Below are 22,716 nucleotides of genomic sequence, written 5' to 3'. Positions count from 1 at the left end.
TTTGATTGTGTAGACATGCCCTTAGTCTAAGACCGATTATGAATAATAAGAATTCATGAACCTTATGAAATCTAATTGGCATTTCTGACGCGACATTTTCAATTGGCATTTATCCGTTTCATATGCGTTCATCATCCTTTTTACCCGTTATACGTCCGGTAGAAGTCCGTTTCACATTCGTTCAACATCCGTTTTATCCGTTAGACTTCCGTAAGAAGTCTGTTGGTGAATTATATGCCAGATCTCCAACGGATGTATTAAGGACACGTAACAGATACAAAACGGAAACAAAACGGACGAGTACCGTACAAAACGGACGCCTACCGGACGTTCAACGGACATTTCATCCGTTGGACGTCCGTTCAAAGTTTTGAACATCCTCAAAATTTTCCACCGTCGGGACAGAACGGACGTCTAACGGATAAGAACGGACGTCTAACGGACATGAACGGATTGACAAAAAGTTATCCGTTAGGCATCCATTCGAGCTATCCGTTAAGCCTCGGTCACACCTTACCGGACAGCACGAACGGACGCCTAACGGATGAAAATAAAAGTTGTCCGTTGACAAAATTGTTATCCGTTGGGAGTCCGTTGATGTATTACCCGAATAAAACGGACGTGTAACGAATGCATAACGGACACACATCGGATATGCAACGTACGAGAAACGGAAACGTACCGGACAGAACGGATGTCGAACGTACATCCAACGGACGAGTACCGCATAAAACGGACACCTAACGGAAGCGTACCGGATAAAACGGATGAACAAGATGTACGGAAAAATTAAAGGCGATAATAATAAAACATGTAAAGCGCATAAATATTCTGTGTAACTGGTTTTGGTTTGTTCTTCAAAATACCGCAAAAGGTCAGTGTCTGACCTGAATAAGAGATGCTTGATTGTGAAGAATCGCCCTTACTCTAAGGTCGATTATGAATAATAAGAATTCATGAACCTTAAGAAATCTGACATACCAATAATTGGCATTTCTGACGAGAAATTTTCAATTGGCATTTATCCGTTTCAGATCCGTTAATCATCCGTTTTATCCATTATACGTCCGGTAGAAGTCCGTTTCTAATTCGTTCAACATCCGTTTTATCCGTTAAACGTCCGGTAGAAGTCCGTTGATGATTTTATCTGTCCAACGGATAACAATTTTGTCAACGGACAACTTTTATTTTCATCCGTTAGGCGTCCGTTCGTGCTATCCGGAAAGGTGTGACCGAGGCTTAACGGACACGTAATTGATACAAAACAGAAACGAAACGGACGCCTAATGGACGTTCAACGGACATTTTATCCGTTGGACGTCCGTTCAAAGTTTTGAACATGCTCAAAATTTTCCACCGGACAGAACGGACGTCGACGGATAAAACGCACGCTTAACGGACATGCAACGGATATGGACGGACGTCTAACGGATAAGAACGGACGTCTAACGGACATGAACGGATTGAAAAAAGTTATCCGTTAGGCGGCCGTTCGAGCTATCCAGTAAGGTGTGACCGAGACTTTAAGGTGTGACCGAGGCTTTACAGATTGATCACGTTTTCAAAATCTTTCTATCAACAAGTGCTTCCTGTAATTTTTCGTATTTTAAATAAAAGAACATGCGTCTTCAATCACAAAAATAGATTACAAATATGCCATTTGATGTTGTATATTTCGTTTCACATATCTCTAAGAACTAATTTACATATACTCCTTGTGATGTACCACTATGTAGCTGGTATGTTATATATTCGTTGAAAGGTCAGAAAATTTTATTTTCACTAACCTTAAAATTGTGTGTATTTCAAAATTGCAATATACATTAATCTTTAAGCAAGCAATGCCGATGTTCTTAGGCTAGACTTTCGGCGTGTATATATTTATTTTGTAAACAATTTAAAATATTAATGAACTTTGCATAAAACTTCTGAATCAAGCAAAGGTGATCCTTAGTTATGTGGGAGTCTAAACAGAGTTTGTCTTTTATTGCCACCGAGCTACATTGTAAGACTGAAGTACACTGTTCACCTTTTAATGAGCCAGGTTCACTTTATCATCGAGCTGCGAGTTAAGAATGGTGTTACTTGTCATCAACACTTCAAACTTTTATTACATAAAGTAATTAATGCTAAGCCACATATGAATGACATCCGGTAAAAAAAACCAACAACAACATGAAATGTAATAAAACGAACCTCTAACAAAATTATACAAAAAAGGTAGTTATGACCCTAAGGTTTCAAATAAAAGTTGGTTGACAACGGTCGTTACATTGCATTAAAGAAGCCACATGGCTGCTATATAACTTCCGTTTACCTGGATAATTCGTATAATCGAAAAGATGCATTATTCACTTGTACGTGAAAAAATCGACCTCATTGACTCCGTATTCAAGTGACCTTCATTTGAACCTATTAGCTAGAGATTTGTTTCGCATGTATAAGTTGTGTTCAGCCATTAAAATGAAAAGAATTTCAACATTGAAAGTGAAAACAAAAGTGAACCATACCGTTGATTGATTCGATGCACAAAAAAATCATTCTCATACAGATAAAATCGATGATAAACTTATTTTCTTAACCCGTAACATAAAATCAAACACACCTAGAAAAATCCAATCTACGAGGTCGCTATCTATTTATAGTTATCTTATTACATAACATGTAGATAATTTTAGACAAATCATTATACACGAAGCAATACATTTTAATGAATGTTTCAACCTATTATCAGATAGCGAAAACTTAATATTTTTATTTTATAACGGCAATGTTGCTACTTTAGTTGCCAAAACCTGCAACAATATTTTATTGAGAAGAGACAGTATTGTTTTTCACTAGTTCTTTTAAAAGAAACAAATGTTTTACTTTCATTTAGTATAGATGGACATATGTTTAAATGAATATATTGTGTCTTTTTAATAAAAGTTTCTCATAAATCTTTTTAAGATTGGTGCAAATGTTTTTTTTAAATGTTTTATGTTTATTTCTATGAATCTCATTTTATGTTTGTATTTGGTAATACTATACTAGTATTGAATTTGGATACATGGTTCAGTATATTATAAATCAATAATCATAATTTTAGTCAAATCGGTGAATATGAATTTGACACCTAGTGCCCTTTTAACAAGTCCCCTTAATACATTTAAAGAACTATTCATACCATAGCATAAGACTTTTGTCTATTTTTATATTACACAATAGTAAATACTTTACATATACGTAATATCTATAAGCAGATTATATTAACTGATCACGAGTATTCGTAAAACGTGTACGTTCAACACGTGGGTAGAAGACCTTATATACCTTGTTTTATCCTGGCCCCCCTGCAATGGTATCACTAAGAATTCTTATATCATTTGTTATTTGCCCTTTGCTAGTTATATGTCTATTATGTTTAATTCTTTCTGTTGGGTTAATAGTTTTGATAGAGTTCTTCGACTACTTTATCTTTTGTTTACATATTCCCTTATTTTAATCCTTATTCAATTTTATGACTGTGACCTCATTTATTTTTCTCTTTACCCTTAACATTATAATAATTTTAAGAAATGAAATGAAAACAAAATATACCATTACTTCACGGATATTAATGTGCTAAATCAACTAGATTCCTAATACAAATTCAACCCCCAATCGAAATTCCTCATCCGAAAATAAATTCGGCACTTCGGGAATGCCGCTGCAGCCGAGTACTAAACAAAATGCACGTGGATATTCTCAAATGTTCCCACACAATGCCAGAAAATGTAAAAACCTTCTCTAGAGTATCTTCGGATATTTCAACAGTGAACGGCATACATTTTTACTCTCCTTTCCTGTGACATTACTTGAAAAGCACCAAGCCTAGTCTCGTTTATCTGGTTACTTAATCACTGGGGTAAAGCTGATGACCGTAACTGCATTCACGGTCATCCCAAGATGTCGGATGAAAAATTAGGTCAGTTTCTGTATTGTCTGTTTAAGTGTTTCTATATCATTTTCTTTACAAATCATACATTTGAAACGATGTAAATTTATGAAAGAATCACTCGAAAATCACTAATTACTTCCGAGAAATGTGCATGAAACGGGAAATTCGATTTGAAAAAATCGTTAAGATGACCGTAAATCATAATCAAAATATTTTCAAGATGACCGTAACATAAAACAAGGATGACCGTGATTGGTAAAAAGATGACCGTAACTTGTAAAGGATGACCGTAATTTGTAAAGACTGACTGTAATTTATATAGGACGACCGTAACTTTTATAGGATGACCATCAATTCTAAGAAATATCCGTATTGTATTCAAAGCTTTTTTGTTGAGTTTGTCGATCTCAATAGGGGCTCGGTTAGCGGATATAAATATGTTTCATAAATTTCTTTTTTTAAACTATAATATAATTGGCCATATTTAGGAATTATAACAATGATAGTAAATTGCATATTTCTCGTAAACAATGAAATATTTATTGATATCGACGTTAAAATTTTAACACAAATTGACAGAAAATTTGAAGAAACATGAATGTGTCCCTAGTACACGGATGCCTCATCTACACTATCATTTTCTATGTTTAGTGGACTATGAAAATGGGATAAAACTGTAATTTGGCATTAGAATTAAAAAGATCATACTATAGGGAAAATGTGTACTAAGTTTCAATTTTATTTAACTTGAAGCTGGACAAACAAACAGACGAACAGACGAACGTACGCACAGACCAGAAAAACATAATGCCAATAAATGGAGCATTAAAAACATTAATAATACATACGAATATTTGGTAATCGAGCCCATGTGTATGGTTCCAGAGGAAGCAGATTAAAAACTTAATTTGCAGGCGGAAACACTTTTGAAATAGAACAAAAGAATCGAAGCTCTGTGTGTATCGAGAAAGCGATAAATGTTAACTGTAATGTTTGATATAGTAACAAAATTTTAAAAAGTTAATAGAAACAAAAAAAAACGACAATTTTTTTATTTTAAAAACACCATTTGCATAAGTTTTCAATGTATCTATTACATAGTAATGCAAAACAATAAGATATCAAGTCGACGACATGGTTCTTATCGGGGCCTTTTATAGCTGACTATGCGGTATGGGCTTTGCTCATTGGTGAAGGCCTTACGGTTACCTATAATTGTTAATGTTTGTGTCATTTTGGTCTTTTCTGGATAGGTGTCTCATTGGCAATAATACCACATCTCCTTTTTTATATATAGTATCTATAAGTTGGATGTAGAAAATGCATAACCTCCGATTTTTTTTTATCACGGACGGAGAGCATATCAATCTTACAGTTCAGAAATTTTCGTGTCTGCCCTTCCATTATGTGAATCAAGAAAAAATTCCCCAAAACAGGTAACGATTGTATCGAAAAGAGAAAAATCGAGTGCACCTTTTTATGTTAGGGCATGTTTGGGTGTATATTTTGTCTTTAAAACGTACAAAGCAAGAGCATTTATGTAGCATCTCGCTTCAGATTCTATCATTATTATATATCAAAGCTACAGGTTGACTTTATAACGTAAAAAAATGACAGTACGAAAAGATGAAATATATGGGTCAAGTGAGATACCTATCTAATGAATCACAAGAACAGAGTAGGTGTGTTCGAATAGCTATTTTTTTTTCTAAAAGTACTTGACGACAGTCTTTTAATTTGGATGATGAAAATGGATATCTTCGAAAAAATATGATTTTCTTGTGTGTGATAACTAGGGTTTATAATCTTCAACCACTAAAATTATTTAGTCTTCCCTTCCACGAAATATTTAATTAGAATTTTTTTAAATGGTTAAGAATTTTCAAAAATTCCATCTGACATCCGAACAGACAATATTTTTAAGTTGAATCAATGCAGACAAGATCATTAACTAATGCTCATTAGCTAGTAGATACATTTGTCTTTTAAAATATAACTGACATATAACGATCGATCGTAATGGTGCTATGTGGATAAATTTATCAGTGTTCAAGAGCAAAATTGGCAGAGCGTCATCCCTACAATGGCTTCCATTTCTACGATTGTGAGCATGAACTGGCGTAATGGGGAGATAATTTTGAAGAAGTAGAATCCTGACTGTATGAATAACATTTCTGTATACATTGTATATACAAATTGACAACGTTCCGCCTTGTGATACGCTTTTCGTACAATACTATTTTAAGGATCTACTTTGCTGGAGCTCACCTTCACTAGTTTTTTCGAATGATATTTTCAAAATATTTCTGTTATTTTATTTGCACGACAAAATGAAAGACGATATAATATCAATGGGTGTACATGCAATTTTTTGGAATTTTTAAAAATGTGTATTTATTATATGTCATTAAAAGGAATCCCAGAAACAAACAAAAATCTTATGTCGAGCAGTTGAACTGTGCACCGCATTTTTTTCATTATGCTTGTAAGGTGTCATTTTATCGCGCTTTTGTAGCATGTTTTCCCTTCCTGTTCATTTGCATGTCTTTTGGGAAATTCATTTTAAAAATTAAACCCTCTACTGTAAAAAAGATACATATGGTAATCTTTGCATTTGAAGCACGTCTTATTTTCTTCTACCTATAGGATAAAACTCTCATATTAATATGTGTATACCAACACGAATAATCATTTGATACAAAAAGATAGTTATATAAATACGGATATTTCTTAGAATTGAGGGTCATCCTTTAAAAGTTACGGTCATCATTTACAAATTACGGTCATCTTAAAAGCAGTTACGGTCAGCCTTGTTATGAATCGCTGATTCTGTTACGGTCATCTCGATTGTGATTTACGGTCATCTTGGCGATTTTTTCAAATCGAATTTCCCGTTTCATGCACATTTCTCAGAAGTAATTAGTGATTTCCGAGTGATTCTTTTATAAATTTACATCGTTTCAATGCATGATTTGTAAAGAAAATGATATAGAAACACTTTAACAGACAATTCAGAAACTGACCTAATTTTTCTTCCGACATCTTGGGATGACCGTGAATGCAGTTACGGTCATCAGCTTTACCCCAGTGTTAATGAACCTAGCCAAAAATATCTTCCGACCATGTATACCTTTTGTCAATTTTCGCAATGGCTCTATCATCAGCCGACAAATCAGCCAACAATAGAAAAGTGGTCGTACTTGACGTAAATACAACATGATAAAATCAAAGGACATAAAATAATTATTGAATATACATATTTTTAGTGTGCTTTGAATATACATATTTTTAGTGTGCTATAAATATTTTTTCTGAACTTGTAGTCTATATATTGTTTTAAACTTTTATTCTTTCGTTTCTAAATACTTATTAGACGAAAACAAAGTGTCGCTGGAATCAAAATAGTTTATAACATAAGTATGTAATTTTACTTATAGATTTACTATTTAAATTAAATATTGAATATGGTAGATTCATTAAAAAAGCAAAAAATGAAAGATTATGTATCTTATGTCACCAGGGTGACATCGAGGATGAGTTTCATTTTATTCTAAAAATGTCCAAAATATGACAATATTAGAAAAATGTATATAAAAAGGTATTATTATACGACTGCATCTGTTTTTAAATTAGTTCAATTATTGTCAACAAAGAATGTTTCGGAATTATCTAATTTAGAAAAAAATATCTGAAATACGCCACAGATATAAAATTTTCATGACAATCTTCTGAATGATTTATACTATGTAGTCTTGCCTCCTATTGTATTTAAAATGTTCTGTTATGATATACATGTACATATTTATGATATACCTATAAGCTGTATTGCTTTTGGTTTGAAATAAACTATTAAACTTTCAACGTAAAAATCTCCAAATAAAGAGCCGATTGTAATTCATAATCAGGATTTCTAAAAATAGTATTTTATTCCAGCATTAAGTCCTTTTGTTTAACAAAGAAAAAAGAAATAGACGAATCCAGTTATTGTATTTGTTATAATGTTACATGTCCATATGACATGAATTAATGGCTGGCATGACCATGACATATCGACACAAACAATATATATTACATAATTGAATGGAGTTAAATAAAAGAATTTAACATAATGCTTCTAATTCCGCACACTACATGTTAAGTGTTATAAACATCAATGAATATTAATTAGCAGAGAGAAAATTAACGGCTAACTGTAGAAGCGTTAACCAAAGGAGTAAAAAAGCTTATGTTTTACTTGGATTTGTATGTAGCAAATGAAAATGTACGGCAATGAAAAACATTGAGTACACATAGCAATTGTTTTGAAGATGTTTTTGGCGTTCCTCTTGGTTTTTTTTATAACTTCTAAAAATAAATTCTGTCTTTCATTTTAAGAAACTTGGAAGTTAACAATAACCACCTATTTTTACAGAATTGAAAGAGAAGTATTCTCTTTGGTGACTCGAATATAAAAAAAAACAACAGACCCTACTATTAAAGTACTGTTTTACGAAATTGCTAGTTTTTGGCATGATTATGAGTGACTTTATTTAAAAAAATTCAAATAATGAAAAAACTTATCTTTTTACAAATAATCTCTTTACAGCCTTTTTTTATAACTTGTTAGTCTTCAGTGCCCGCATTTCTTTAAGAGACGTCTATATTAAAATAAGTAAATTTTGTATGATTGTCGATGGGACAACTACCTACCTGAGTACACGGAAAAGAATATAAACAAATATCGTGCCCTTAACGGCCTTCAACGATGAGCAAAGCCCATACCTTATATTTTAGCAATACAATGCCCGAAATGACGGAATAACAAACAATTTCAAGAGACTACAAAAAGCTGATTAATGCTAAACATAGAAAACGAAAATGAATATATGACAGACATCAACCTACAACAATCACTGAACTACGGATTCTTGAAAACACAAAAGTATTTTTTTATTTTGAGTTTCGCAAGAGATCTATATACGACTAAGGTACTATAATTGTCTCTAGTTTTACTGCAGACAGTCATTTATACGGTCATTCATTTACAAGAAAATAATCATCAGTCATTTCAACCGTTACAGGTTCAAAAAGTTTCATGAGATGTACACATATTTAATCATCCTTACCAGTTAAAAGACATGTTTTAATAATTTCCAGTTAAAAGACACGTTTTAATAATTTCAAGCCAAAAGATACATTTCCCCATCCATATTTACCAGTAAGCTGTAAAGGGATCTACTTCCCCTATTTTTACCAGCCAAAAGGCCAGAGAACACAGTTATTTGATAGTGCATTTCCTTTAAGACAATAGTATCAAATTAACTACAATCGCACTTGCTCTATCTTTTTAGACAAAATAATATCAAATTTATAAAAATGTCTACCAACTCTTACTCAAAATATTGACAATTTATTTTGACAGCTTCAGACGTACTAGTTTTTTACCTTTTTGAACTGGACTTCTTATTATAAAGATTCACCACCAAATTTTTGTTAACATGTAACTGGAAGTTCATCTCTTTACTTATAATATTTCATGCATGAAATACAAAGAAATAAATCTGGAAAGTTTATAAAAATACACTGTCCACACTATAGGTACTATATTTTCATCCAATAGATACATAATCCCCATTCTTACCATCCAAGATATTAGTATATATTTTCCCCAATTCTTACCAGTTCAGAGATACATTTCTCCATTCTCACGGGTTTATAGAAACATATCCCATTCTAACCAGTCATGATCTCCATGCGTACCAGATAAGAGTTTCCTCATTCTTACAAGTCTAGAGATGCATCTGCCCCATTCTCTCCAGTCAGGAGAACATTTTCCCAATTATTACCAGTTAAGGGCATACATTTTCAACATTTTTACCAGTCAAAAATTTACCTGTTTTGGCTTTCATTGACGATCAAGACATTGTTCCCCTTCTTCCTAGTCTTGAGATGTATTTCCGACATGGGAGTTATGTTTTTTTAGTTTGAACTAGAGACATGCCTTTTCATGGCGTACTGGTATTTACTTTAAATTAATCTCTGGCTTGAATCAATACAAATTAAACTTTTCGTTTTCTAATATGCTATAATAACACTTTCAAGTCAGAAAGGGCTACTGCGTATAAACAGAAAACAGTTAACGGATATTATTTATTTGTTTTGAAGAGGGAATTACTTCGTCATCAGTGTTTATATATCGGTGACCGGGTGTGTTTATCTTTTAAGGACAGGTGAAAGATAAGCCGTATTGATAAATTTATTAAATTTCTATATAAAATGATACAAGATATATATATACATATATACAAAATGATGTTTGAAAAAACACAAATACATATAGGAACGTAACGTGTGCATATTCAGAAACATCTTATCATGGTGTATTAAATTATAGGCAGTGTACATGACCATGTACATTTGGACAAGAACTTGTATATAGTGATCTCACTATACAAATCCTTAATTTTGATAAGGAAATTAAGAATTCATTTAAATAGAGCTTTTTAATTTTTAAAGATGATAAATAAAAAATATAGACAAAGCCTGAGATTTGTTTTAAACCCTTTACTCACATCTAAATGCGTCATATATCTTTTTTTGAAAAATAGTACTTTGAAAATTTGTTTTAATTCATTGATGCGTTCATCATTCCGCCAATCGCTTCAAATCGGACCGAGCAATCGGTGCTGCGACATGCTTTTCGCGTTAACCCCTCCGACCCAATCCCGTCTATAGGCGTGATGGCGACAACCATTATTTGATAGCCCGTATGACCCTCCAAACTTTTTTTTGAACTGCCCCAGCTGAACTGTCATGATAGCAGTGACTTCAACCACGCATGTCTGTTTAAGAAATTATGTCTCTTTGAAAGCCGTTTAAGAGTTCAAAATAGGAAAAACTTGATAAATAGCCAAAATCAGGTGGGGTGGGCATCGTTTGATGGCCAACGTAACTGGTAGTGACTGTAGGTCAAATGACTCAATTTCTGAATTTCAATATGGTATTGGGAACATTGTAATAAATATTGTGCCGACTGAGCAATATTAATATCACGAGTTTGTTCCATGTATTAATTTCTTTCTCTACGCCAAAATATCAGGGACATTTTAATAACAGTTAATCAGAGTTACCGTACGATGTTTTATACTTCGACACAACAGAAATCCAACCTTTCATCTTAAAATTGTCGATGAAAAATCTTCCTACCAAGTTCACTTTGTGATTGAATAAAACGGGTATTTAATGAATTTGTCAAAGCACCGTTATATTACATATTTGATCCATATGAAAGGTGTTTAAACTGAACATATGATTAACAAATAAAAATTTCAACGATTTTATTCTTCCTTTGATACAGGTAAAATCAATTTAACGTATCGATTTTATTGTATGCATGTTTAAGCAAGTGATTAAAAAATGTTATTCGAAACCCCTCGGACGGATTCCATAGGACTGTATGTATTGTAAACAATATCCGGCATGATTAGAGAAATGGTAAGATAAATGTTTACTCAATTACATATGCAAATTATATTCTGTTAAAGAGAATGTTTGAAGATAATTACTCTGTCTTTTATACTTTTGTACGATTTCTTTGTTTAGTCTTATACTTAGTAGGGATGTCTCTTGAGTGATCACACTTGCGGTAGCTAGGCTAATGTTTATAAACATTTAGCATGTTTAATAGAAGCTAAACAATTAAACAGTATATAGCCCCCTTTTTACAAGTAGTATCTCTTAAACAATCAAAGGGTCGATCTTTTAAGTATTTGTCATTTTTGACAAGGGAAAGTGGAACGTAAATCAAGCTTTTTAAGAAGTTATAAAATATCCACCGTAAAATTTGAAAGTGAATGCTCTACAATCTCTAGTTATTATGAAGAATTTTCTATAGATCATCTGTAATTCTGGGAAACTTTGTATGATTTATTAGTAAGGTGGAAATGGCTTCGAAAAAGCTTTTAATCGCTGCATATACTCTTAAATGAATACATTCGGGGTTTTGTTTTGTTTTATTGTCTGTTTGTTTAGGTTTTTTTATGTGCTTATTGTCGATTTGGTGAGTCCATGCAGCTGTCGGCTTTAAACCGATTTTCATAGTTTCTTATTCTTATGGTGTGCTCTTTAACTGCTGTCCCATGTTAAACGGCGCGACGGTTGAACACTAACAATCATGTTTAACCCCAACATTTTCTTTATATAAACTCCTTACACAATAAAATTAATAATTCTGATAAATAGTTGTTATTGATCTAATATAAAAATATTTAAATACTAGTAGTTAATTATAAATTTGCATTATACTACAATAATTGTGATCAAACAGATTGTAGTTTAAATACTGACAAATATCCAATATACATCAACCTTTCATATTTTAACATTTTAATATGCGATACATACATTGTCAAATGCAATTAAATTTAACACATCGGAAGGCAGAATTATTTTATTATACTGCAGGATTTTGCTCAAGGGAAGTATTATATCATTAATGGTTTTCCTTTGTCGGTTTCACACAGACAACTCTGTAACAAAAGAAGGGTTTTCGTTCTTCGTTTTTAATATTACTTTTACAGACGGGGATATTTTTAAGGCTAGCTCCTTCTTACGGATAAAATATTTCTTAACTCGTTACATATTTCCATAGCTACAGAGACGTTTTATATTTTAACGAACGTAACCTGTAATACAAATAACTGGTGAATTATTAAGCTAGGGTTTCGTTCTTGCTTTTGGTCTTACACCATGGACATGCATTTTGTTAATATGTCTTTTGATTGAGGTAGGCAATTTCAATTGATATTTTATAGTGTGTCTGTCTATAATGGGATATTACAGTATTTCAGGTACAGGTTGGTACCTATTTAAACCTGCTGCATATGTTTGCACCTGTTCTAAGTCAGGAACCTGATGTAAAGTGGTTATCGTTTGTTGATGTGGTTCGTAAGTGTTTCTCGTTTTTATATAGGTTAGACCGTTGGTTTTCTCGTTTGAATGGTGTTACACTAGTCATATTTGGGGCTCTTTATAGCTTTCTGTTCGTTGTGGGTTAAGGCTCCGTGTTGAAGAGTGTACTTTGACCTATAATGGTTTACTTTTACAAATTGTGATTGATTGAGAGTTGTCTCATTGGCAATCATACCACATCTTCTTATATCTATTATGTTTTGGCATTGTAGAAATCATGCCTTTGTCAAACTGTTCATTGCGTCTTTATAAAATAAAATCAATTGGAGATGTACTGATTAATATTTTTACAAAAAAACACCGATCTAAGAGTACTATAAAAGTTGTTGATGAAGGTAAATCCAGAAAAGAACTCGGACTCTAAGAGTACTATAAAAGTTCTTGATGAAGGTAAATCCAGAAAAGAACTCGGACTCTAAGAGTACTATAAAAGTTGTTGATGAAGGTAAATCCAGAAAAGAACTCGGACTCTAAGAGTACTATAAAAGTTCTTGATGAAGGTAAATCCAGAAAAGAACTCGGACTCTAAGAGTACTATAAAAGTTCTTGATGAAGGTAAATCCAGAAAAGAACTCGGACTCTAAGAGTACTATAAAAGTTCTTGATGAAGGCGGACTCTAAGAGTACTATAAAAGTTCTTGATGAAGGTAAATCCAGAAAAGAACTCGGACTCTAAGAGTACTATAAAAGTTCTTGATGAAGGTAAATCCAGAAAAGAACTCGGACTCTAAGAGTACGATAAAAGTTCTTGATGAAGGTAAATCCAGAAAAGAACTCGGACTCTAAGAGTACGATAAAAGTTCTTGATGAAGGTAAATCCAGAAAAGAACTCGGACTCTGAGAGTACTATAAAAGTTCTTGATGAAGGTAAATCCAGAAAAGAACTCGGACTCTAAGAGTACTATAAAAGTTCTTGATGAAGATAAATCCAGACAAGAACTCGGACTCTAAGAGTACTATAAAAGTTCTTGATGAAGGTAAATCCAGAAAAGAACTCGGACTCTAAGAGTACTATAAAAGTTCTTGATGAAGGTAAATCCAGAAAAGAACTCGGACTCTAAGAGTACTATAAAAGTTCTTGATGAAGGTAAATCCAGAAAAGAACTCGGACTCTAAGAGTACTATAAAAGTTCTTGATGAAGGTAAATCCAGAAAAGAACTCGGACTCTAAGAGTACTATAAAAGTTCTTGATGAAGGTAAATCCAGAAAAGAACTCGGACTCTAAGAGTACTATAAAAGGTCTTGATGAAGGTAAACCCAGAAAAGAACTCGGACTCTAAGAGTACTATAAAAGTTCTTGATGAAGGTAAACCCAGAAAAGAACTCGGACTCTAAGAGTACTATAAAAGGTCTTGATGAAGGTAAATCCAGAAAAGAACTCGGACTCTAAGAGTACTATAAAAGGTCTTGATGAAGGTAAATCCAGAAAAGAACTCGGACTCTAAGAGTACTATAAAAGGTCTTGATGAAGGTAAATCCAGAAAAGAACTCGGACTCTAAGAGTACTATAAAAGGTCTTGATGAAGGTAAATCCAGAAAAGAACTCGGACTCTAAGAGTACTATAAAAGTTCTTGATGAAGATAAATCCAGAAAAGAACTCGGACTCTAAGAGTACTATAAAAGTTCTTGATGAAGGTAAATCCAGAAAAGAACTCGGACTCTAAAAGTACTATAAAAGTTCTTGATGAAGGTAAATCCAGAAAAGAACTCGGACTCTAAGAGTACTATAAAAGTTCTTGATGAAGGTAAATCCAGAAAAGAACTCGGACTCTGAGAGTACTATAAAAGTTCTTGATGAAGGTAAATCCAGAAAAGAACTCGGACTCTAAGAGTACTATAAAAGTTCTTGATGAAGGTAAATCCAGAAAAGAACTCGGACTCTAAGAGTACTATAAAAGTTCTTGATGAAGGTAAATCCAGAAAAGAACTCGGACTCTAAGAGTACTATAAAAGTTCTTGATGAAGGTAAATCCAGAAAAGAACTCGGACTCTAAGAGTACTATAAAAGTTCTTGATGAAGGTAAATCCAGAAAAGAACTCGGACTCTAAGAGTACTATAAAAGTTCTTGATGAAGGTAAATCCAGAAAAGAACTCGGACTCTAAGAGTACTATAAAAGTTCTTGATGAAGGTAAATCCAGAAAAGAACTCGGACTCTAAGAGTACTATAAAAGTTCTTGATGAAGGTAAATCCAGAAAAGAACTCGGACTCTAAGAGTACTATAAAAGTTCTTGATGAAGGTAAATCCAGAAAAGAACTCGGACTCTAAGAGTACTATAAAAGTTCTTGATGAAGGTAAATCCAGAAAAGAACTCGGACTCTAAGAGTACTATAAAAGTTCTTGATGAAGATAAATCCAGAAAAGAACTCGGACTCTAAGAGTACTATAAAAGTTCTTGATGAAGGTAAATCCAGAAAAGAACGCGGACTCTAAGAGTACTATAAAAGTTCTTGATGAAGGTAAATCCAGAAAAGAACTCGGACTCTAAGAGTACTATAAAAGTTCTTGATGAAGATAAATCCAGAAAAGAACTCGGACTCTAAGAGTACTATAAAAGTTCTTGATGAAGGTAAATCCAGAAAAGAACTCGGACTCTAAGAGTACTATAAAAGTTCTTGATGAAGATAAATCCAGAAAAGAACTCGGACTCTAAGAGTACTATAAAAGTTCTTGATGAAGGTAAATCCAGAAAAGAACTCGGACTCTAAGAGTACTATAAAAGTTCTTGATGAAGGTAAATCCAGAAAAGAACTCGGACTCTAAGAGTACTATAAAAGTTCTTGATGAAGGTAAATCCAGAAAAGAACTCGGACGCATAACGATCATAACGTGTTGTTGTCATTTGTTAGTATGTGAAAACACTGTTTGTTTATTAGTTGAGATACTTTCAATGTCTGCTAGTACTCTTATATCTGTAGTCTTATTGTATATGACATTGTGTGTGTTGAGTACCAATTTGAGGAGTTTACCACTTTCCAAAGAGTTTGTGGTGGGGTCAGCATAAGGTAAACAACTAGTGGAAGGTCAATGAGATCTGGTAATATATGTACTTGTTAGGATTGGCGCATCTCATTTCCATGTCAATTAGTTGGCCCAACCTCATAAGCCATAGTGTAGTGGCTTTGAAACTTTTACTTAGTTTACCTTTTTAAAATTGTAGTTATGTTAGTTTACAGGGAAAATAAAGTACCATGACTGGGTTTATAGCTTATCATATGATATGGGGTTTATTCTTTAGCTGTGAATGAAAGGCTTGTGTTACAGTGCTATTTATTTTCTGGTGACAAAATGATAGCATAATAAATATTATGTCGCTTAATTTTCTATAGTTTTGAGGTGTTTATTCTTAACTAAAGATTCAACTATTTTAGAGATATTCATGACTCCAACAAATAAAAATGGCGGGATTAGAGATCCACGAAGCAGCTGCTACAGGAGATTATGATTCGTTGGAGGAATATTTGAAACATAGTAAAGTTGACGTGAATTTGAAGGATATAGAATGGGATGACAGAACAGCTCTTCACTGGGCGTGCATGAAAGGTAAAAATGTCTAATAGCGCATGTTATTGTCGATTGAGTCAGACCAGTCTCCCGATCGCTTAATTTATCTTGATCGAGTTGATCTGATCGGCAGTGTGAACCTAGCTTAAGGGACGACAAAACAGATCTCCACTGGGTAAAAATGTATGAACGGTAAAAAAAAATATTGTATAGAACATGTTATTTGGGACGACATGTCAGCTTTTAACTTCGTTTCTATGAAATGTAAATTGTTGTATAGATCATGTAGGAGAACTGATAATCTTTTCACTGGGTATGTACGCCGGTATTACAGGCAAAAATTGATGTTTGGAGCATTTGACGACAAAACAGCTCTCCTGGGCATGTAATAAGGCAAAAAGGATGTCAGGTGCATATAAGGGACAACAGAACCTCTGTCTGCTGAGCGTGTATAACAGGCAAAAATTTCAAAAAAAAATGATTTATGAGAATGGAAGAGACGACAGAACAGCTCTCTGAATTTATGAAACGTTATTTTGACCATAATTGTTTTGGCAAAAAACTACTTAATTCTAAAATGAAACCTTTGCTTTTTTAAGGTTATGTTGAGTGTATACGTTTGTTGATTGAGCATGGTGCTGATGGGTGCGCACGCAGTGCCGAGGAATCTTGGACACCTGCGCACTTTGCTGCGGAAAGTGGAAGACAGCATGCATTACGAGCATTATTTGCTGCCGATATACCAATAGATAGACAAAACAAGTATGGCGATACACCAAAAAGAGTAGCTGAAATTTATGGCCAACACGAGTGTGTACGATATCTTACTACGTAAGTTTTGGTTCAGTAAGAGGAAAGAAAGTTAAGAATACCATTTTACTGATTAAAACGGGACTTAACTTGAATAGCACATATCTGTCTTAAGCATGACTAATATATAAATAAACAAATATATGTTAATATCCTTTAAATTTAGTGTATATTACAGTAGATTTATCCAACACACCAAGACTTCCCATCCAGGTATAGATTGCCTTATCCCTATTTGGCACAATTTTCAGAATGTTTGTTTTTTAAAGCTCTACAACTTTGTATATAATTTGACCTTCCAACTGTTTTAATCCAGCGCCACCGGTGAGTCTCTTGTAGACGAAAAGCCCATCTTGCGTGCAAAAAAAAGTCAGTTATCAGTTAAACAATCCCGTCGAAACACCAAAATAGACATCACTGCATTGTTCAATCAAACTAATTCATGTTATGTTTTCTTTTCAGTGCTGAAGAAGAGCAGGACAAGTTTCGGAAGAAGCTAGGGATAGATGAAGATTCAGACGAAATTTTGAAACATTCGAAAAAGTGATTTTATACCTCAATGTTAGCAAATATTTGTAAGCTGTCTGAAGTGGCAGTTATATGTGTTAGTAATAGTTCTAGTCATCAATGTGTGTCAAGTCAACCTTGGGTCCATGCAATTGTTCAATAACTTCATATCATATGCATTTTAACATGAATTAAACCTAATCTTTACTTGAAAGCTGTAGAAATGCTAAAAGTCCTTTCTCTTATAATAAATATCATGAACATATATACATTTCCAACTTTTTGGTACAGAATATGCATAGTTTTGTTAAAAGCTGATACAAAAGGGGCATTAAAGAATAATTGAAAGCTTTATGATGTTTTCTCAGGGCAGTGATTGAAGGATTATTTTGTTGTCATTTATGAATTAAACAACAAATTATGTATGCAATTAATTACAACTCATGGCACGTGTTTAAGTTTTCATTTCTACTTTAAATGATCCATTTCTACTTGGAATGTTTTATATATACTAAGAATGTTATCATATTAAACTCGCAGTCCAGAAAAGGTTTGGACCCTTTGCAATGTCAAAATAAGACATCGAGTTTCATTGAATATCAACAGGTTTTTAAGATTCCCACAATGTAAAAAACATTATTTGGATTTCACAGGACAATATTGTTTAAAATATCAAATGTGGAAATATATTTTCCCGTCCATGATATATAACAACATGATTCGGCTTTAATGCGTCAACCTTTGCCTTCAGGATAGTATTATTTGTACATTTTGTTTAGTTTTATTACCATTTTCTCTATATGTTGTCTATCATTTACATATTAAATTGTTTCTTTACTTTTCTTATTATGTTGTTGCTCATAATACAAAACGTCAGTTATATCAATTAGCTTTGGTAGAACAGAAAGATTATCCATATGCATGTAGCTGGAAGTAACTTGACTCATAAAATAAGGATAGATTTGGCTTTACAGTAAATACTTTATACTACTGTAGTAGCATAAAGATGACTCTTTTGACGAATCATTTATTTACTCAACTTTTATCATGATACGCATTTCTTCAATTACTGCCAAGTATTGGGAGTTAATACTGGTTTGAGGCAGACATCAATAATGAAACTATTTCAAGCTTTATAAAAGAATTGGATTACTGGGTTATTCAAAGTTTCTGTAATTTTTTTATTTGTCAACCCAAATATAACTTTAAATAACCACGGAATAAAAAAGAAGCCATAGTATTTGAGCGGTGTAAATCCATTTTTGCCAAGGACATCCCTCTGAAGTGTTGTACTGTGATCATTTTTGTATTTTTGTCTTTAATTTTTATACACCCGTCAAAATTCCGTCAAAGTTATGATTATGGTATATAAATGTCCGGCGTCCGTCCGTCCTTCTGTCCGTCTGTCTGTCCGGCGTAAACATGTCGCACCGTTACTTGAAAATGACTTATCCAAATTTCATGAAACTTAATATAGTTGTTTCTTATGGTGGTCAAACGATCTGTAAAGATTTTGGTGAAAAATAGATTAAAACTTTTTGAGTTACGGGACTTTGTAACTAAAACAGGGGTGTGTTTTTCCCCCATGTCGCGCCGTATCTAAGAACAAATTATGATTATTGCTTTAAATTTTACACACTTCTTAGTTATATTAATCTAAAGATTATACTTTTTGGTTTTGATTCAAAATCTTATTTTAGAGATTGATTGTTTTTTGTAAAAAAAAAAAGGGGGGGGGGGTTCATATGAAGCGCCGTATCTCAAAAACAATTTATGATTATTACTTAAAACTTCACACACTTCTTGGTTATATTAATCTTAAGATCTGTAAACCTTTTGGTGATGATTCAAAATTTAATTTCAGAGTTATTGAGTTTTTTTGTTAAAAAAAAGGTGTGTTTTCACATGTCGCGCTGTTTCTCAGAAACTAATTATGATTATTGTATAAAACGACGGGCGTATCATGCGCTCATGGAGCAGCTGTTTATTGCTTATATGCTTTGCCTTAATGCCATTTTGTTTTTCTTTGTTGACATATATGGGTGGTTTTTTTTATAGTGATTAAGATTACAACACAGTGTTGACTGCTCCACCCCTATTAATGTTTTTGTTTTACAAATTATGTCAATTTATTTTGTTCAAACATTGCAGTCAATATAAAGGAAATGTATGTGACTGTCGTGCAAGTGGGATGTTTAGCAAGCTATAAAACCAGGTTAATTACACCATTTTCTACATATCGGAATGCCTGTACCAAGTCAGGAATATGAACAATATCAAAAATAGGAAAACAACAGTCAGCAGTGTGTTCCCAATCACTTTATAGTTACAGCCCTTCTGGACACGTTTTTACTTGGAATCTGAAATTATTCAGCTGAACATCTCTAAAACATAATATTTCATAGTCTTAAGAACCCCAACACATTAATTGGAATCATAACTTCAACATTATTACGAATTTCATCGAGGACTACTCCAGATCATGGGCTAAAAGGAAGAAGAAGAATTAAACGCATTTTCATAAGGGATCGAACCAACCAGGTCTCTAAAAAAACGTTGAATTCATCAGTTGAAAAACTGTCTGAGTGATCGAGATTCGAATAAAAAACTCTAAAAAACTTCTGGATACTTTTAAACCTAGATCTTTCTATGAAATTGATTCTATCAAAACTTTAGATTTTTCAACCCTGTATACCATCAATCCCTATGTGCAATTGAAAATGTCTTCTATTAATTATAATCCATAATGTTTTTCAATATTAAAGTGATAGCATACGCAATCAATTTAATATCGTTAATTGTGAACAGAAAGGTAAAACACACCACAAAGAGGAAAAAGTAATCAGTATTCTGAAGTTTCTTATTTACAACATATTTGTTGCATTTTGGGGTACACTTTTTCAACAAATTGTGGCCAATCCTATAGGATCGACCTGTGCGCTTCTCCTTGTCGACCTCTTCTTATTTTCATATAAATCGGAGTTCCTTCAGACACTTGTTGAAACAAGAAAATCAAAGAATCCTGATAATTTAATTTTACTTTCAGATATATATATTGATGATGTTCTTTCCATTAACAGTGCACACGTTTTGGAATGGGTTCTATTAATATATTCTTCAGAACTAGATTTAAAGAAACAACAGACACAGCTTCCTCTGGCTCTTTTTAAACTTATGCCTCACATTTGACATAATCGGCCTGTTACAAAATTTTGAATTTTTCGAAAAAATAAGGATTTCCTTATCCCAGGAATAGATTACCTTAGTCGTATTTGGCACAACTTTTTGGAATTTTGGGTCCTCAACGCTCTTCAACTTTGTTCCTGTTTGGATATTTAACTATTTTGATCTGAGCGTCACTAATGAGTCTTTTGTAGACGAAACGCGCGTCTGGCTTATTAAATTATAATCCTGGTACCTTTGATAACTATTGACATAAACGGCCATCTAAGTACCAGCATCTATATGGCTAAAGAGACGATTTTAATTTTGAAATTATCAATTTCCCCCCACCTTTGTAACAATATACCAACTTCACCTGCATATATATATATATACATTTCCTAGCTCATACATTCATTCTATAAAAATTTCATCGGGAGAAACCAGGACCAAGGTGATTATATTCCATATCAACTTCACAAATAATTTTATGCATGATGCTCTTGAACTATAGAATATAGGTACTGAGGTTGTTCATCTTCTGAATTACGTGTTATAGTAGTCTTTAATTTGTTTATGTAAATTATTCTATTAATTATAATCTATTGAACAGGATTTCCTCCTTTTCTACGTAAGGAAATCCCTGTACTAAGCCAGGAATGTGATAGTTCGTTTCCATTGGTTTTATGTGTTTGAGCTTTTGATTAAAATATTTTAAAATATCGTAAGCATCTTTGCAGTAATGATACAATCATGGTCCCGTTTTTAGTTATAGTTGATGGATCCGAAAACCACCATCATATTTTGCTGTCATCATTATTAAATCTTTATTGAAATGTAAAAGCTTAACGGGAGTAATTTGACCTATGGAAGTGTTTCTATGATGATAAATACATGTGTTTTAGACCAACAATTTAACAAACTTTTTTTAAGGTTTCTGTAGTTATTTAGAATCATATTCAAAACACTGTGGCTGTGGCCATTGATTGACGACCTAAATTATCCCATTGACTAGGACAGATTATGTGAACGTTTGTCTGTAACGACCATTGCTCACTACTTACTTATTATAGAAATTAAACTGTGGGGTCACCAAAGGATCTTGACGCCTTTAATAATAAAATAACTCGAAAAATTAATCAGGAATAACCTTTATGTTTTGATTTATATTATTGATATAAATAAAAACATCGTGTTATTCCTGATTAGTTTTTCTAATTACTTTATTCAGTTGTTGGGAACCTTTTGTGACCCCACTTTGTAAGTGTCTTTAACAAATACATAGTGAGCAGCGGTCGTTACAGACAAACGTTCACATAATCTGTCCCAGTCAATGGGATAATTTATGTCGTCAATCAATGATCACAGCCACACTGTTTTGAATATGATTATAATCTGTCCCAGTCAATGGGATAATTTAGCCCGTCAATCAATGACCACAGACACACTGTTTTGAATATGATTATATATGAAATGTTTTAGAAGAGAAGCTTTTGAATTCTTGTTGGTAGTTTTATGTGGCTTATACCCACCGAAGATGAAGGGCACTGTTTAGCTACTTAAATACGAAAACCAAAAAATACTATAAAAGTATCAAATAACATCATTTAAATGTTCACAAAAAACTTGTAAGTTAGAAATCTTTAGTTTTGCATTTAATCTTGCATATTAGCATTAGTGCTTCATATCAAAAGTCTTGAATGTATTAAAAATCTGCAAACATTAGTTTTTCTTATTTCAAGACTTTACCCAAAGGTTAACATAAAACAAAATGAAACCACCATTGTATTGGTTTTAAAAGTAAGATAATTAACTGTGAAATATAAATGCAAATGATTTTTGCGATAAATTCAATGATTATT

The 22,716-nt window shown here is 32.9% G+C and overlaps 1 protein-coding gene across 1 annotated transcript; it reads left to right on the top strand.

Moving 5' to 3' along the window:
- Positions 1-11,279: 11,279 nt before the first annotated feature.
- Positions 11,280-18,530, top strand: LOC139499232 (ankyrin repeat domain-containing protein 66-like). Its single transcript, XM_071287910.1, has 4 exons — positions 11,280-11,392; positions 16,243-16,414; positions 16,975-17,206; positions 17,648-18,530. The coding sequence occupies exons 2-4, from the start codon at positions 16,270-16,272 to the stop codon at positions 17,730-17,732; spliced, it is 462 nt and encodes a 153-aa protein (XP_071144011.1). The 5' UTR covers positions 11,280-11,392; positions 16,243-16,269; the 3' UTR covers positions 17,733-18,530.
- Positions 18,531-22,716: the final 4,186 nt, after the last annotated feature.

The sequence above is a fragment of the Mytilus edulis genome, chromosome 1, assembly GCF_963676685.1.
Source record: "Mytilus edulis chromosome 1, xbMytEdul2.2, whole genome shotgun sequence".
Taxonomy (NCBI): domain Eukaryota; kingdom Metazoa; phylum Mollusca; class Bivalvia; order Mytilida; family Mytilidae; genus Mytilus; species Mytilus edulis.
Note: the sequence above shows the minus strand (reverse complement) of the source record. Positions and strands in the feature narration are given on the sequence as shown.

Bases quoted from the DNA above. Each gene is read 5' to 3' on its own strand.
- LOC139499232 (XM_071287910.1), top strand. From the start codon at position 16,270: ATGGCGGGATTAGAGATCCACGAAGCAGCTGCTACAGGAGATTATGAT. The intron at 16,415-16,974 runs GTAAAAATGTCT...TGCTTTTTTAAG, and splicing joins TCACTGGGCGTGCATGAAAG to GTTATGTTGAGTGTATACGT. The intron at 17,207-17,647 runs GTAAGTTTTGGT...TTTTCTTTTCAG, and splicing joins TGTGTACGATATCTTACTAC to TGCTGAAGAAGAGCAGGACA.